The sequence below is a fragment of the Macaca thibetana genome, chromosome 12 (genome assembly GCF_024542745.1).
Source record: "Macaca thibetana thibetana isolate TM-01 chromosome 12, ASM2454274v1, whole genome shotgun sequence".
In the NCBI taxonomy this organism is placed as follows: Eukaryota; Metazoa; Chordata; class Mammalia; order Primates; family Cercopithecidae; genus Macaca; species Macaca thibetana.
Window position 1 is genome coordinate 82862857 of NC_065589.1, and position 18832 is coordinate 82881688.

At 40.4% G+C, this 18832-nt stretch overlaps 1 protein-coding gene across 7 annotated transcripts in view; it reads left to right on the top strand.

The window, feature by feature from the left end:
- The window catches only part of ITGB6 (integrin subunit beta 6), a 148160-nt gene that overhangs the window by 80659 nt on the left and 48669 nt on the right, over positions 1-18832 (top strand). For all 7 annotated transcript variants that reach the window (XM_050752266.1, XM_050752267.1, XM_050752263.1 and 4 more), the window contains 2 exons: positions 581-742; positions 3972-4067. In XM_050752266.1, the coding sequence (XP_050608223.1) occupies positions 581-742; positions 3972-4067 (258 nt within the window). The remainder of the gene's footprint in view (positions 1-580; positions 743-3971; positions 4068-18832) is intronic.

Consider the following 18832-nt stretch of genomic DNA (forward strand, 5'->3'; position numbering starts at 1 on the left):
AATTAAAGGGGAGGGCTTTACTAAACACCAACAACAGACAATTTTAATTAGCAGGACCTTGGGGCCATACTTTCATAAGCAATGCTTATCCTTGTATTAGGTTTATAATTTTTGGATGACATCATTAGAAAGAGAAATATGTGCCTAAATGCTGGGTAACATTTTAATGAAACAGGCTTACTTTGAGCCCCTTTAACATTGCATTTTCACGAGTTTGGCTTCAATTTGGATTTGGGACCATCTATGAACTCCTCTGCTCAATTTTTTGGAGAACTGAAAGCTGGATTGTAAAAATAATTTAACTATGTAAAAGTCAAGATCAACTGAATACTGATTGTAGTGGAGCTATGCTTTTCTGAAGCATAAATCATATGAAAATGTTATCCAGGAAAAAGCAAATGTCACAGAATTTCATGTTTTATTAAAAACATTAATATTATCAATTCACAATAGATAAAAAGGCTAAAATAGACTAGCAATATTATTTTTATAACCTAAATGTGTCCCAGCATAATTGATCCACACTCAATAAACGCCTGCCTCCCTCCAGTATCACACAAATGTTTGTTTCTCACTGTAGGAAAAAATTGGTTGGCGGAATGATTCCCTCCACCTCCTGGTCTTTGTGAGTGATGCTGATTCTCATTTTGGAATGGACAGCAAACTGGCAGGCATCGTCATTCCTAATGATGGGCTCTGTCACTTGGACAGCAAGAATGAATACTCCATGTCAACTGTCTTGGTGTGTAACCTGCACTCTGTACTGTTTTCAGGGCTATAAGTAGGAGAATGAAGCAACAACTGGTGTAATACATGTGAAATAATTCATGCTTGGTGAAAGCCGTGCACATTTTCTAATCTGAGATTAACAAGTTGCCCCAGTTCAATTCTCACCATCCTTAGAGGTTCCCACCGGAGCATAGGTGGGCAGTGGGACATGTGGGAAGCTGGATGTGCTATGAATCCCATGATCCCAGAACCTCCCCAACCTCTCAAAAAGCCTGGTGCTGGTGAAGCAATACAGGCAGCTCATTCTGTTCTTAGCCACGGCCTCAGAAAGGAGGGACCCAAACCAGAACAGTAACCATATAGGATTTGCAGTGAATGATGGTCCCTGAATCGTGCCATGCTTTCATGTTCCATGGGTAACAACTAGTCAGGTATGGCTTGGTTGGTGCTTATTAACCTTTGGCTTATTTTTTGTAATTTATAAAATGCTAGTGACATTCAAAGAAAACAACTGACTTTCGTAAAACCAGGAAGAAATTTCAGAGCTCTTTGGACATGCATGATCTTCTCAATAAACCCCTATGTATCCAACTGCTTTTCCTGAACAGACCATGAGGCTGTCATACTTGTGCACATGTTATTCCCTCTGCCTGGAATATTCTTCCCTCCTAGCCTGCTGAGAAACTCTTCATTATCCTTGAAAAGCCAGCTCAGTCATTACTGTCCCCAGAGAGCCTTCTTTGACCTCTGGTAGGCTCTGAAGCAATCATCTTTCCCTTCAGTTGCATATGCAGATGTGTTCTTGCACATCTCTACGTAGAAATACGTTTTCTTACGTCTCTCTTTCTTGCGCAATCCTCAGGGCCAGGCCTGGTTTATTATCTCTTTTCCTGATAGCACAGTGCCTAGAACACAGTGAGTGCCAACTCATGTATGAAATAGAGGCTGGGCGCATTGGCTCTCGCCTGTAATCCCAGCACTTTGGGAGGCCAAGGCGGGCAGATCACGAGGTCAGGAGATCAAGACCATCCTGGCTAACACTGTGAAACTCCGTCTCTACTAAAAAATACAAAAAATTAGCCAGGCACGGTGGCGGGCACCTGTAATCCCAGCTACTCGGGAGACTGAGGCAGGAGAATGACGTGAACTCGGGAGGTGGAGCTTGCAGTGAGCCAAGATCGCACCACAGCACTCCAGCCTGGGAGACAGAGCAAGACTCTGTCTCAAAAAGAAAGAAAGAAAACAAAGAAATAGATTTGATTTCTGAAGCAGCAATCTGCGATTGTCATATTTTCCCCATTTAACACTTGGGGAAATATGGTACAGAGAATTTAAGTGACTTCTTAGAACAATGCTGTGGAGGTGTAGGTGGGGGAGAAAGAGAGGGGGAGGGGGTGCAAGAGGAGAGAAAGAGGGAGACAGGAACCTAGAATTCTAATGTCAATTGGAAAGCTATTCTCTAAAAACTCTTAACAGTTCATTACTCACTACTATTCCTTGACCTAAATTTCTAAATTTCAACATGAATATTTTCCCCAAACATTTGATCAGTAGTATTCCCCAAATGTGTATATTCTTTAATCACATACTCTGCCTTTTCATATTACAATATCAGTGACGATAGCCACATGTTGTCTTTTAGTCAGTGAGGGGCAAGAAACTGGAAAATTGATCCCCTTTTCATTACCCTTTTCTTGCAACTTTTCAAAAGCTCCACAAAAACTCCATTTTGAATGAGGCAAGATCATAAAAGCTAACACTACCTATTGCCTAATATGACCTTCTCAGCTAATAAATGTTCAAGTCCTTCTTTCTGAATAAGTTGAAACAAATCCACAGAAGCCAGAGACCATATCTATGCCTGTCTCCAACATAGCCCCCAGGTCCTCTGAGCACTTCCTGTGTACTCAAAACTTGGGCCAGATTGCTCAGGCCAAAAAAATAATACAAGGTGGTTCCTGGCCTTGAACTTACAATATGGTTGTGGGAATTAAACCAACAGATCTGATTTAAATAGAAAACCAGCTTCGCTCACCTACGAAGGGCTATGTGGTGTGATCCTGGCTACACACTAGCACAGCAGATGAGGGGTGTGGTAACATGTGGAGATAAGGAGAGACTGGCACTGGAGGGATTTAGGCATCAGCATAAAGGATTTGTATGCAGTTAAAAAGCAGAGGAAATGGATACAATTTGGTATCTCTATTAATAAAAATCCAAATGTGATGGAAATCACATATGAAACAGCAATTTGCAGTTGGGTAATTTACTGCAGTATTTTAGGCAAAACTACGCTTTTCTCTCAACTTGAGCCCTATGCCTAAAGAAAATCCTCCAGTAGTACTGAGAATATGTGAATATTCCATATCAGTGTACAGGAGGGCTTATTTATCAGTGTTCCTCCCTTTGGCTGACTTCTGTCATAATCAACATATTCTTAATTTAATTGTTAGCAGGCTAGTACCTCACTTGAGTTTCCTCTTTGTACATTATTCACATTTAGATTCATATAATGGGCAGATGCACATCATGTTTTCCAAACTTGAAAAGTAAAGTCCGTATTCAAATTTAAAAATTAAGCTTCTTTTATTTTTTGTAAAGTACTCATATCACTGAGAATGAACATGCCAATGGAACAGAAGTACAATGTAGTTTTCAATTGTCCTGTGAAAATATTGCAGGATTCCATACAACCAACTTGTGATATTAAAAAGGCAGTCAAACCAAACCCAAGGATTAGTACAGGAATGTCATAGTATGTCATACCTCAGCAACCCTCATTCCACCTCATCCAATTCCAATAAGAGTTTCAGAGCTACAAGAGTCACCTCAGTCACGTATATCATAGTCCAACAGCCCCTCCCTCGACTGTAGCATCCCTAGCCTGCTGGTAAGTGTCACTTAGAAGAAAAAGAAATGTTTCTCTACCCTTGAAAATATGACACACTGTTAGTCTTTAAATAAATTTCAAATGATCTTCTTAGAAGTGGCAGACCATGATACACCACATCAACAGGAACTGACTCTTAGGACTTGATTGGATTTATAAGATTTAGAAAAAGATTATTAAACCAACTACGTGAATAATGCTAATTGTGTATTTGTTTACTTAGAGTGATAGAGCTATAATGCCTGTGAGCATTGAAATGCCAAACTCAGAAAGATATCTTTGAAATCAATATTCCTTTCTTTATTTACATTATCTTACTGAGATGATGCAAAATTATATATGTTAATTTTAGGAATATCCAACAATTGGACAACTCATTGATAAACTGGTACAAAACAACGTGTTATTGATCTTCGCTGTAACCCAAGAACAAGTTCATTTATATGAGGTAAGCAAAAATATCTTGGGAAATTCCTTCAAGGAGATTATGTGACATGAAACTTTAACATTAACTCTGTGAGTTTAACACATGGGAAGACCATTAGATAATCATTAACGCATACCAAATGTACTGGGCGTTTGGCTAAGTGGACTCATTTAGTGCTTGCAATTTAAATTGTAAACACCAAGGTGCAGTAGGGCATGGGGAGCAGATAAGGTGGGATGAGAAAGACTGAGTTAAGGAAATGAAACAGATAGATTGGAGGAGAGTATCAACAAATATAGGACCACCTACCTAAAAGAAAATTTATTCTCTGTCCCCTTGAATTATTTCATCTGATGAGGGAGTTAACAGAGAACAGAGAAAATCTTAAGAATGGGAGGAGAATTGGCTTCACCTTCTTTGGCATTTGCAAATTAGATACTTAGAAAAGACACACACAGAGACACAAGCTATTGAGAAGTGGAAAGTTAAAGGAAAAAAACTTGTTATATGGGGCCAAAAAATAATTTACCCCTTAAACCAGCTGGATTGCAGCTCAAGTGTTTGAATGGAAGCACCAACTGGAAAAAGGGAACGGTTTCATTAGATGAAGTGCTGTCCCCAAACCACTGTGCAAACTGCAAAAAAATACAACATATGCACATACAAAAGGTTTCTGTGGTTTCTTCCCAGCCTAGGAAAAGTAATATGTCAAACGCCCTGAATTGATTTACTCCTAATCTACAGTTTTACAGAGAAGTAAGGAGTCTTCAGCAGGGGCCCTAAAAATAATGCAGAGAAATTAAATAGTCTGTGCCTTCTGTGCAGAAGCGTCAAATGCTCCTAAATACAGAGTTTGATCTCTCATTCCTTTTGAAAGGACCTCTTAACTTGCTTGGTGATTTCACAGGGCTTCTGAAACTCTCAGATTATGTCACAGAAGGCTTTGATTAAATGCCACTCACTACTAAGGACGGTACAGCCCCATGAACTTGCATCAGGTTCTGTAGAAAGGATCCAGCAGGAGATGCTATCTTGCATTTTGAATGAGAGGAGGGTATTGTACTCCCAGGTGAGATTGCCTTCTGCTGCAAACCAAGGAAGTTCCTTGCAATCAAGCTCCGTACTTGAAGCCTTTGTTCTACACAGAGACCATGTGGGTTCACCTGATCTGGGCATTTTCTTCAGGCTTTTTAGTATGTGATATTTGTTTCCAGTAGTTTTAAGTAGTAGAGTTGCAGTTGAGACTTTTTTTTAAATACCCCCAAATACAATAGTGAGTCTATTCTGCCTTTGATCCTTAAGGCTAGTGTGAGAGGACCCTGGGGGTCACAACACCTTCTCCACAGCAAGGCTCCAGTTTAGGAGTGGGAGAAGGAGTTGCACAGGACTTTTCTTCAAAGGAGAGTCTAGGGAATGCGATTGATGATCATGAACATGGACTTCCATAACTCACTTTGGTAATAGTCTTTAAGACTCACAACTCATTTATACGTCTCCCCAAAACCGCTATTAAAAAGACAGAGGAAGATGAAAAATCACTACATGGCAAAACAGAATCTGTCGGATTTAAGCTAGTTGCGTCCATGATTCCCCTGTTGCAAGGGAAATGATCATTTCCGAGGAAAATGCCAGATTAGAGCCTGCCTCTAATGTAACAGCAGGACATCGATTTTGCCTGTCTTCTAATCTCATTATGAGGTGAATTTATGTTCTGTCATGATCTGTGGTCTTTACCATCCAGCCTTCACTAAATTCAAAGGGACATTTTCAGGGGGTCATATGACAGTCCAGGTCAGCCACCCGCTCTATGACTCTGACAATTTCATTGTTTTATTTTTATTTTGATGGGCTCATCATTCCATCTGTATTAGTGGGGGCAGGCAGCAGCCTGGCCTAAAGATAATAACAGCAACAGTGCACGTCCTTGAAGCCTTCATGCAGCATGAAAATGCTGATCTTCCCTTTTATTGATAATGAAAACTGAAAACGGTCCACTAGTGGCTTGTGTTGCCTTTCAGTTCACATCTTTTAGGAGTCCTGTGTGTGCAGGAGTCCTGTGCAATTTGATGTTTGGATAACTGTGATATAAGGAACGTAGCTACTGAAGAATCACTGAAAAATAAAAACCAGTGATAGAATAAATAAAATGATTAAGTGGTTAGATCTCATGAAAATTCCAGAAGGAAAATTATTTGCCCGAGTTACATGTTAAGCATAGTTACTTGCCTGCATAGGCAGCACAGGTTTAGGTTCGACGAAGGCCCTGTCTGCAGCAAATTAAATTTATGTTGCCCACTCATGGAATGCAGGAAAAATGACTGTTTTTTTAGTAATTGTGGTAGGATGCTTTGGCCTGCCCAGGTGTGTAGTGTGCCTGTACATTGTTGTAACAGAGATGAAAGGTGAAAAGCATAAAGTAAGCAGTTTTGCCTTTAGTTCAGTATGACTGTAGTGTGCACCCCAGACTCCAGCCAACAGAATATTTTTGAACAAACTTATTATTATGAATAGTTTCCTGTTTGTCCAATTATAGGGTTCAAAAGATAATGATGATAATAGACTGAGCAGTGGGTAGTATATTACATTCTAGAGCTAACTACCATTTTGAATCAGGATTCAATTACCCAAGTTAAAAAAAAGTGTTTATATTTCCTCTGTTATTTTAAAATGTTTACTGTTAATTTTACGATAGATAGTATCAGGCCACTAAACCTTAACTGTCTTATTTGAATAGTTTCTCTTTCCTAGTGAGCTATTGAGATAAAAAGCAATTAAATCAATATTCTTTATGATGTTGTCGAATCTTATTGTTAATCACTGTGGGTTATTTCCAAGGCTTTAAAATATCCTATATCTATTCAAAATACCTACATCTGGCTTGAAAGATTATTTTAGTGAAGTTAATAGCAATAATTATTATATGACCTGGTATTTGTGTGTAATGCTGAAACACAGCAATTAGAAAGTAAACAAGAAGTATACTGGTACTTCCAGTTTACTCACTAACTTCTGTGACCACTGATTAATATCTCTTGGCTATTAGGACAAAGCAATGTTTCTAAAGCCTGAGAGAAGGGGAGTACAAGCAGGTTTTTATGCAGCCAAAGGGACCTTTCCTCTAGAGACAAAAACCCCTCAATCATTAGCTCTTTGAGGAGAATAACAGGTCTTACTCATCTGTTTAGGCCAATTCTCAAAGCACAGTAGATTCTCAGTAGCTTTTGTGAAATGAATTACAAATTGCAATAAAAGCACTTCATCTTTTCTAAAATTGGGTCAAGAGAAAGACTTGGAGTTTTGCATGACAAATACTTGTTAAGATTGAGGAAGCCCATGTGCACAGAGCAAGGGGCGGCACCTGACCATTGCCAGGACCTTCTGCAGCCCTGGCTGTCCCTTCTTCCATCTCTCCCACATTGGACGCAGATGGCAATGAGGAAAGAACACTCTGCCATCAGTCTCAGGACCAACATGTTGGAGAAGCTCGCAGCCTTCTAGCAGGCCATAAAAGGAACACCCTGAGCAAGCACACACCTGATGACCATTAGATCTATAAACAAACATAAAGAGCAGCCACATATGCCATGAACCTGATGTCCTTGCGTGGCTTGTGGAGATTATCCACCATACGTAAGTTTCCATTTTTCAGGAATCAATAACCCAGCTATTATTTTACCTCTTCTTTCTTCTACTTGGTTCTTTTGAGCTTTTCATTGCAGCAAGGGAGGAAAAGAGGCAGAGAAAATAGAGAAAGAAAATAAACATTGGACCTCTTTGCTATTTGTTAGCCTGTTCTATTATTGTTTCATTTTATAATGTCCCTGTTGGAAAGATCAAAGCAATTTTGCTCCAGTGGAAATCTCTTTATCTCTCTGGCCTCAGTTTTTAGAAAATAAAAAGACTGGGTGGGAAGACTTCCAGCCTCAACAGTCAATGACCTTGATTCTGGAGGAGGGAAATTACCATGAATTCCAATGATCTCCACACAAATAACAAAGTTTAATAAGCTGTAATGTAGCTAATTTTAGGGCACAGTCTAGATATTCTTTATCCTATCAATCTCATTCTGTAGTGGATGGAGTATTCCAAACATGATTTTAGTAAAAACAAAATCATCTAGGAGTAAAATGACAACTTCTGGGTTATAAGACATCTCCATGGAGGTAATAAATTGCTCTTTATTTAAGTGTAATGGAAAGTATTTTCATTTCTCCTTAACTGATAGTATCTGGGAACAAAGACTGAGGAGGGCCAGCTGCCTACACTTTCCTCATTAATGAAAACATCCCTTAGAGAGGGAGGATTTGGAAATAAACCTTATGTCCTCAGATTATCAGTCAGAGTTGTTGGGAGTATTTTCCAAGCTAATTGATAAATCTTAACCATGAAAAATCATCAGTTACTCCTTAGATCACACATAGTACTTTTCTTCTAAAGAACTCAAAGCCTCATAATTGAGAAAGTAAACACAAGAAAGAAAAAGGTACAGGTTTGAAGCAGGACCTTAATGAGATGCCTGATTAAGCCAATACTTGCAGAAATATAAAATGAGATTTTTTTTTTCTTGAGACAGAGTCTCACTCTGTTGCCCAGGCTGGAGTGCAGTGGCATGATCTCAGCTCACTGTACCCTCCACCTCCGAGGTTCAAGTGATTCTCATGCCTCAGCCTCCCGAGTACCTAGGATTCCAGATGTGCGCCACCATGCCCAGCTAATTTTTGTATTTTTAGTAGAGACGGGGTTTCGTCATGTTAGTTCACCAAACTGATCTCAAACTCCTGGCCACATGTGAACCACCAACCTCGGCCTCCCAAAGTGCTGGGATTACAGGTGTGAGCCACTGTGCCGGATCTAAAATGTGATTTAAATAATGCAAGGTCTAAATGCTTTGAGATTTACACAACACACAGGATACCTAGCATATCATTGAAACTAAGATGCTATGGACTGCATAGTCATTCATCCCTTCATTTCTCAAACATATCATGAGTACCTCCCGTGAACTAGGCCAAAGTTTGTGACTATAGAGGAGAATAAGATGTAGTGCCTGACTTAAGAAGTCTCAGAGAGCATCAGCAGACTAGTAAACTAATATTTTGCCTAAAAAACAGAATGAGGGCATTTTAGAGTTGTGTTCTAGAAAGAGACTCCAGCTGAGGGGTCAGAGTTTTCATGTCTGTCAATGTTTTTGCTCTTTTCTATTCACCATCTTTCTTATAAGGAGCAGCAAATTAATCAGCAACCATAAAACTTCTTTTGATGCTAACAGTATCACGGTGTTTGGACCAAGTCCTTCACTTTATAGGGATGAGGGCTAGAGATGATATGCAGCTATGACTATGATAATAATAGTGTAATAGGGAACGTTTGTCGAGAGCTTATTAGGTGGCAGCCTGGGGGTTCAGGATTTTGCACTCATTTTATCATTTAAACTCCCTCTTATGGCTACAGAACCCAAAATAGCAAAGCAAACTGCATGTAAGAGCCAAGATCTGAACCCAGATAATCTGAATCTACAGTCACAATCACTGAGGTAACTCACAATTGAACCTGGGGTGCTGTAGTGAAAAAGCAGACCACTAGACCACCAGAGACACAGACTTTAAAATAAAGTTACCACCTTTTCTTTTTTTCTTTTTTTTTTTTTTGAGACAGATTCTCTCTCTGTTGCCCAGGCTGAAGTACAGTGGCACAACCTCAGCTCACGGCAACCTCTGCCTCCTGGGTTCAAGAGATTCTCCAGCCTCAACCTCCTGAGTAGCTGGGATTACAGGCGTGTGCCACCACACCCAGCTAATTTGTATGTTTTTAGTAGAGACAGGGTTTCACCATGTTGGCCAGGCTGGTCTTGAACTCCTGACCTCAAATGATCCACCCACCACGACCTCCCAAAATGCTGAAATTACAGGTGTGAGCCACTGCTCCTGGTCAACTAACCAACTTTAAAAAGTACAGAACCCAAGGGTGGAGCAGAGCTGCCTGACAGCTAAACCAATAGATGAATTCCCTATTAATTGCAGAGTGCTTTAAGACCAGGAAATACTTCATCCAGGGTTCTTCCCTATTGCTGTTAATTTGGATGAAGAGAGCAATTTAAAGATGCATAGACTTGAAAAAAGAGAGACACTCGGATTCTGCCCCGTAGGTTGTTTAAGCTCTGGGTGGTAAGAACAGGCCACACAGCTAGGGAATATTATGCATTGGGTCAGCATATTTAAAACAGCTACGATCTATGGTAATCACAATCTATGGTTCCAATCAAAGTGAGAAATTGGGGGCACGTGGTCTGACCAAGACTATAGGTTTGTTATGATCATACAGTTCAAGCATATGGAAAAATAGAGTAACATAGTAAACACCCAGACGGGCGCAGTGGCTCATGCCTGTAATCCCAGCACTTTGGGGGCTGAGGTGGGTGGATCACCCGAGGTCAGGAGTTCAAGAGCAGCCTGGCCAACATGGCAAGACCCAGTCTCTACTAAAAATACAAAACATTAGCCAGGTGTGATGGCACATGCCTGTAATCCCAGCTACTCGGGAGGCTGAGGCAGGAGAATCACTTGAACCCGGGAGGCAGAGGTTGCAGTGAGCCGAGATCGCGCCATTGTACTCCAGCCAGGGCAACAAATAATAATAATAATAATAATAAATAAACACTCACATACTTATTGCCAGTTTTCTCACATTGTAACATTTTGCTACCATATTTGCTTTAGATTTTTTAAGCAAATGAAACATCCCAGATCCAGTTGCATGCTGTGTAGCTGCCCAACTCTGGTCTAGTTCCCCTCTCCTTCTATAGAGGTAACCAGTATCCTGAACTTAGTATTTGTCATTCTCACATTTGTTTTTTGTGCTATTAAAAATGTGTGTGTATATATATATACATATGTATATATATATGTACATCCATAACTAATTATGTAGTTTTGGCTTATAAGCTTAATTTCATGCTGTACATATTATTTTTACCATTTGCTTTTTGACTGAATGTTATATATTTGGGGTTTTTAATTATATTTTCTTATTATGGTGAGATACATATAACATAAACTTTACATTTTAGACATTTTTGAGTGTTAGTTCTGTGGCATTAAGCACTTGAAGCACTCTGCCATTTATAGATAATTTATCTATTGGTTCATCTGCCAGGTATTAAAACATTGTTAAGCTCAATGCTCTGTTTTTGAGGCTTGTCCATGGAGATACGTATAGCTATAGTTTACTCCACCCACTGCTATGCACGCTCCATTCACAGTATTATGGGCAATGTGTTCATTCTGCAAGTGAGGGCGTCAGGTCACTTCCGATTGTGCAGCATTACAAATGTTGCAGCCATGCACATCTTTGCACACATATGCTCTATTGAGGAGTGAAATCCCCAGGTTACAGGGGAATGGCATCTGTAATTTTACTGAGTTTGTCCAAGTTGCTTTCCAAAGTAGTTTTATCAGTTACTCTCCCATCAGCAATGTAATGTGGAAGTATGGCCAAAACAAAACAAAACTTTAAATTATTCTTTTTTTGATTATAAAACTAATATAGACTATTTGCAAAAAGAAAAGTGAAGAGCAATACAGAAAACCCAAAGATGAAAACAAAGATCACTCATAAACTCACCACTCAGACATAGCTAACACTGTTGACATTTTAGAGTAAGTTTTTCTGGCGGGGCCTGGTGGTTCATTCACACCTGTGATCCCAGCACTTTGGAAGGTGGGTGGACCACTTGAGGTCAGGAGTTCGAGAACAGCCTGGCCAACATGGTGAAATCCTGTCTCCACTAAAAATACAAAATTAGCCAAGTGTGGTGGCATGTGCCTGTAGTCCCAGCTACTTGAGAGGCTGAGGCAGGAGAATCTCTTGAACCTGGGAGGTGGAGGTTGCAGTGAGCTGAGATCATGCCACCGCACTGCAGCCTGGGCGACAGAGTGAGACTCTGTCTCAAAAAAAAAAAAAAAAGAGTAAGTTTTTCCTATTTTCTTTGCATATATTTACACACTTAGACTAACTGGTATAATATTGTACAATTAAGTATGTTCAAATTTTTTGAATGTTTATATATGTATAGTCTTATAAAGGCATACAAATTAAATTATGTGTAGTTATACATCAAAATTTTTATTGATGAGAATAACTATATGAAATCAAAATCATCCTACAAAATTCTGATCCTATAGTTGCCATACTTATAGGTGTCTACTTTTAAAATAAAAGCAAACTTGTCCTTTCCCACCAGCAGCCCAAAACCTGCGCAAGTACTGCATTTTTACCTCCTGGGTCACTTTTTACATATTCACATAATACTTAGTTACTTTTTTACATTAATAGGACCAACAAATTATGTCTAGTTTCGTTTTCTTATACCTGAAAGTGCCCCTTTGGTGAAGACTTTGACATCTGTGAACAAAACTCCTGTCTTTCAGCTAACTGTTGAAAGCTGTGTAATTCCCCTTCTCCACTTTATCTGGGTCTCACAGCACAAAGGGACTCCTGCCTAATTCAATTACCCATGTATCCTCTAAAGCCTTTCCTATGGTTGCGGTTGGCCACTCTGTGTGAGGCTGGACCGGACTGTAAGTTTGAAGGGAGCTCACTCAGCTTGTATCACTATGCCGGAGTCTAACAGCAACCAAGCATTTTCCACATGGCATAGCCTTTGAAATAATCACATATGGCATCAAGGCACAAAAGGACAAGTGAAACTGACAGCCCCCTGGACATCAGAAGAGTTTAAGAGTATTATCTATTTTCATTTTATGCCTGATTATCCAAAAGAGCCCCAAATATCCTACCAAGGGACTAGTATTAATGATAACATAGTTTAATATTTTGTTGTGTTAGCAGTATTGAATCTTCAGAAAGTAAACAGAAAATTTTGGAATCATTATTTGTTGAGCTTGAACAGTTGAGGTAATTATTTATGAATTCAAGGGTTGGCACACTTTTTTCTATAGGGTTTTCAAATTCAGCACATAAAAATCCAGGAGATCCAGTTAAATTCAAGTGTCAAGTAAGCAACAAATAATTATTAGTATAAATATGTCCCATGCAATATTTGGACCACAGGTACACTAAAAATTTTTCATTGTTTCTCTGCTTTCCAATTTTTCTGAGCATTCTGTATTTTATCTAGCAGCCTATCTACAAAGGGTCAAATAGTAAGTTAGGCATTGTGGCCACACAGTTTCGTCAGCTCTCATTGTAGCATGAAAGCAGCCATGGACAATACGTAAATAAATGAGCATAGTTATTTACAAAAACAAGCAACAGGCTAAATATGGCCCATGGGACATAGCCAATCCCTGCCTTTGTTCGTTCATTCTACAAATATTTATGTGTTTTCCATGTGCCAAGCACTGAACTAGGCCCTAGGAGTATAGAGGAGAATAAAAAAAGACTCTGTTTTGTCCTCGTGGACTAGTCGGGGGAAATAGACAAGAAACAATTAATGAAAAACAACCAATTACAACTTTTAATAGTGTTATTGAAGAAATGGAAAAGAATAGTGTGCAACCATGGACCATAATTAAGGGGGAGAAAGTGAGACTTTCCTTGGATAGAATTTTCATGGAAGGTGCCTTTCCAGAAGTGATAATGAGGAAGCAAGCTGAAGGCTGAGGAGTTTTCAAGAGGCAAAGGCATAGGCAAAGGCATGTGCAAAGGCCCTGAGGTAGCAAAGGACTCAGTTCCCAGTGAGCTTGAGAAAAGGAAAAAAGGCCAGTTGGCCTGGAGTGAGTAGGGGTAGAAGGAGATGGAGTGGGAGAGGTAGGCAGAAACCAGACCCTTCAATCTTGAAGGCAGTGGGAAGTAAACAGGGTGCTATTCTGTGGGTAGCAGGCATCCAAAAATACTTTTGTCACTGGGTATAGATGTCACAGGTGTATGACAGGCTGAAAACCCTGGATAAACTGTGGGTATATAGATTTAAAAACCTAATACCTTTATTTTCCAAATCACTACAACCCCTCTGATAGACTATTCTACACCAGCAGTTCTGAAACTTGGGTGCTCATTAGAATCAGGTAGGGAGCTTTACTAACAAACCCAATGTGTAGGCTACACCTTGATCCAATTGAGTCAGTATCTCTGGGGCTGAGACCCAGACACCAATGGTTTTTGCTTTTTTTCCCCTCTTTTTAACTGGTGTATCCAATCAACCTGGGGGATGGGGGCCTCTTAAAATTCAGACTCTCATTCAAGAGGTCTGGGCTGGGGCCTGAGAGTCTGCATTTCTTTTCTTTTGTTTTCTTTTTTTTTTTTTTTTTTTGAGACGAAATCTCACTCTATTGCCCAGGCTGGAGTGCAGTGGTGCGATCTCAGCTCACTGCAATCTCTGCCTCCTGGGTTCAAGTGATTTTCCTGCCTCAGCCTCCTGAGTAGCTGGGGCTACAAGCACACGCCACCACGCCCAGCTAATTTTTGTATTTTTAGTAGAGACGGGGTTTCACCATGTTGACCAGGATGGCCTCTATCTATTGACCTCGTGATCCACCCGCCTTGGCCTCCCAAAGCGCTAGAATTACAAGCGTGAGCCACCGCGCCTGACCCAGAGTCTGCATTTCTAACAAGCTTCCAGATGATGTTGCTGCTGTCAGTCCACAAGTCACACTTTGAATATCAAGAGCTGAAACCTCTTTTGCAGTCCTTGCACATACACCTACTTGCTATTTTCTCATCTCCTTCATTCCCTTCCTACTAGTCATCCTTCAAAGTTTTATTACCTGCCGTTTGGCCTGCAAAGCACATAGGCTGCTACTGAACCCCACATCGCTTCCTATTTTAAAAGAGCTTTCTAAAGCTTTGGGACTTGAATTAGTCAGCAAAGGTCTGCAATTCCTCTCCAAAGGCAAGGTAATCTTATTAAGAGAGGATCTGAAGTATCCTTAGGAACAAAATACTCATTGCAGCCTCTTTGTTCTCTAAGTCTCCATTCTCCAATGCCTCTCTGTACATTTGTTTGTCTCAGAACAGTCGTGCACGGTGGGTCCATTTGTCTTCCCTTATCACTCTGTTACTGCTGCCGAGCACTTGCTCAGCTGTGTGCTCCAGCTTCTTGGCTGACAAGATAATTACATTCTGGGCAGACTGGGAGAAAGAAAGGTAGTGCTCAAAAGTTCCGATGCTGACTACCTAGTCATTGCTGGGGCAGACTTCAAGATCAAGCACCTGATCTAATTAGCACACTCCCACCGCTACCTGCCTGCCTATGGAATGCTGACAATTGAAAGCCTGAAGGCAAAGCAGATATCATGCAATCCAGAGACAGACATTCATGCTACCCTTGTGCCAGGAACAATTACATGTTCTTTTTGGAATCTTGGGTGTCCTAGTAACACAGTTGAGCCTGGGGGTAAACTTTTGCATAATACTGGAAGCCCTGCATTTACTGATAATGAACCTGAGAACCAGCAGAATAAAACCCCACAAGAATGAAAGACCTCACGGGAAGAAAGCCTTCTGAAGAAGGACTCATTTCAGCAAACCCAGTCTGCCCCTAGCTCTGGAAGAAGCACACGGCTCCATGAAAGCGAGGCTTTGCCAGCAAAGAGCTGTTTTTCTTTGACCAGATAAGTAGCACAATACATTCCGCTAGGAATTTTTTTTTTTTTTTTTTTTTTTTTTTTTTTTTGCCTCTGTGCTTTTGCTACTTCCTACATTTCTTTCAAAATCTAGCCTTTGAGTTTGAAAGTCATTACAGCCACAACCCTTTTTCTCCTTTTCTTTTTGCTCTGGGTAGAAAAGTGTTCTATAATCTCTAAATCCTTATAATAAGTGTTCTATAATCTCTGAGTCCCTATAGAGACATAGGCATGTGTATATATACGTGGCATTATTATCTTAAATTTCTAATAAGATTCCCACCCTCACTTGCTGCTGGCATTTGCACTAGTTTCTCTGGCAGAGGCCTGGTGGAGAAGAGTGAACAGTGGCTATAGAGTCAAGACCTATTTCTACCATGTATTCCATCTGTGACTGGACAAGGTACTTACCTGTCCAGTTAAAACTAAGGCTTTAGGTTAAAGAAATCAAAAGAACCCTAGTCCAGTGTTATGGGTTGAATCATGTCCCCTTCCCCCTTTAAAAAATATGTTAAAGATCTAATGCCCAGTACCACAGAATGTGACCTTATTTGGAAGCAGGGTCATTGTGGATATAATAAGTTAATTTAATAGGAGGTCATATTGGAGTAAGACAGACCCTTAATCGAATATGACTGGTGTCCTTATATGAAGAGACACAGAGACACTGACACTTGAGGTAGAACATTATGTGACAATGGATGCAGAGACTGGAGAGCTGCATCTACAAGCCAAGGGGCTCCAAGGATTGCTGCCAGAACCTATAGTGAGGCGAGCATGGAGCTCAGACTTCCCGCCTCCGGAACAGAACAATTTCTGTCGTTGCAAGCCACCCAGTTTGTGGGACTTCAGCAATCCAAAGAAATGAACACACCCAGTCAGGCTTACTCATTAACCTCCCTCGGAGGTCAGCAATGACATCACAAGTCCAAGATAGCCATTGCCAGGCACCTAACAGAAGTGATCTGGTTAAGAAATCTGGCTCTAGAAAGAGAATATAAGGAAAGAGGATATGAGTGTGTGGGTTCAGCCCTACTACTTCCTGGCTGGATGACGTCAGGCAAGTTAACTACACTTTCTGAGCCTCAGGATCTTGGCCATAAAACAGGAATAATAATGGTACCTAAATAATAGAACTTCTGTGAACAATGAAAGGGAACAACTGCGGGGTCTAAAGGTTAGCTCTAGCTATTGTTTTCCTGGTAGTGGTAAGAGGAAGGTTTGGCATACCTTTAGCCTTGTCTAAACTGAGGGTTCCCTGAGCCAACAAGCCCTGAGTAGGTAAAAAGCAATGTGGTCCACTCCCCATGCATTCCTGCCACTATTCCAAGGCTATAACAAGGTCTCTTCAAGAGCCTGGGGTTTCTGAGGATGCAGGAGGTGCTTGGGGATGTCAAAAGGCTTGTGAGGACCTCTCAATACTGTTGTAAGGCCCCTGAGTTGGCAATTGCAGCTCCTGAGGAAGGGGAGAGACATAGAAAGAAGCAGATGAGATTCCTGTGAGAGCCAAGGAGTCTGCCAGTCTACACCTCCCTTGGCTTTGTCCTCAGGTAGAGGAATCCATTAGGAGCTGATGACTCTTTGTGATCAAATACCCAACAGAACTGAGCCCCTTTCAGAATTACCTGCACTTTCTGCAATTTAAGTGGCATCTTAATTACCCAGAAGCATCCCCTCGATGACAACAACAATGAATCCTTCTCTATGCATTTGTCTTGGAATAGTCATACAATCTGTTGGCCCATTTCTACTGGGGGGCCAGACCTAGGAGTAGAATTGCTAGGTCATAGAGTGTGCTTATGTTCAGCTTTAGTAGTTACTGCCAACTAGTTTTCCAAAATAGTTGTACCAATTTACATTTCTACTACAAGTGTATGAGAGCATTGTCAGGTTTTCAAAAATTTGAGCCATTCTAGTGAAGTGAGTGCACAGTGGCATCTCATTGTGGTTTTAATGTATTTTCCTCTAGAGATTCCTGATGTTGAACACTTCACATACTGATTTGCCACTTGCATATCCATTTTTATTAATATGCGTTCTTCTTATTGCTACGTAGAATCATTTAGATATTCTGGCCCCATGTCCTTGGTTAGATGCATGTACCACAGGTATTTTCCTCCCACCCAGTGCCTCCTTCTCATACTCTTAAAGGCATCTTTTGAGAAGAAAATTCTTAATTTTTAAAAACAAATTTTTCGAGCAGTTTTAGGTTCACAGCAAAATTGAGTAGAAGGTATAGTGAGATTTCCCATATACCTCTTGTCTCCATAAATGTATAGCCTTCCCTATTATCATCATCTCCCACCACAGTAGTACATTTGTCATAACTGATGAACCTACATTGATACATCATTATCACCCAAAGTCCAGAGTTTACATTAGGGTTCACTCTTGGTGTTGTACACTTTAGGAGTTATGTACAATTATTATGCATCCACCTTTGTAGTGTCATACAGAGTAATTTCACTGCTCTAAAACTTCTCTGTGCTTTGCCTATTCCTCCCTCTCTTACTGACCCCCAACCTCTGGCAACCACTCATTTTTTACTGGCTCCACAGTTTTGACTTTTCCAGAATGCCAGATAGTGGAAATGCTACTGTATTAGTCTGTTCTCCCATTGCTATAAAGAACTACCCAGAACTGGGTAATTTATAAAGACAAGAGGTTTAATTGACTCAGAGTTCTGCAGGCTATACAGGAAGCATGGCTGGGGAGGCCTCAGGAAACTTACAATCATGGAAGAATGTGAAGGAAAAGCAGGAACGGAGAAGGAGGAAGAGAGAAGGGGGAGTTGCTACATGCTTTTAAACAACCAGATCTCATGAGAGTTCACTCACTATCACGAGAACAGCAAGGGGAAACTTTGTCCCCATGATCCAATCACCTCCAACCAGGCCCCTTCTCCAACATTGGGGATTACAATTCAACATGAGATTTGGGCGAAGACACAAATCCAAACCATACCAACTACCAAATGTAGCCTTTTCAGATTGGCTTCTTTCACTTAATAATATGCATTTAAACTTCCTCCATCTTCTCGTAGCTTGATAACTCATTTCTTTGTAGCTCTGAATCATGTTTCGTTTGATGAATGGACCACAGCTTTTTTTTTTTTTTTTTTTTTTTAACCTATTCACCTACTAAAGGACATCTTGGTGGCTTCTAGTTTTGGCAATTATGAATAAAGCGGGTATAAACATCTAT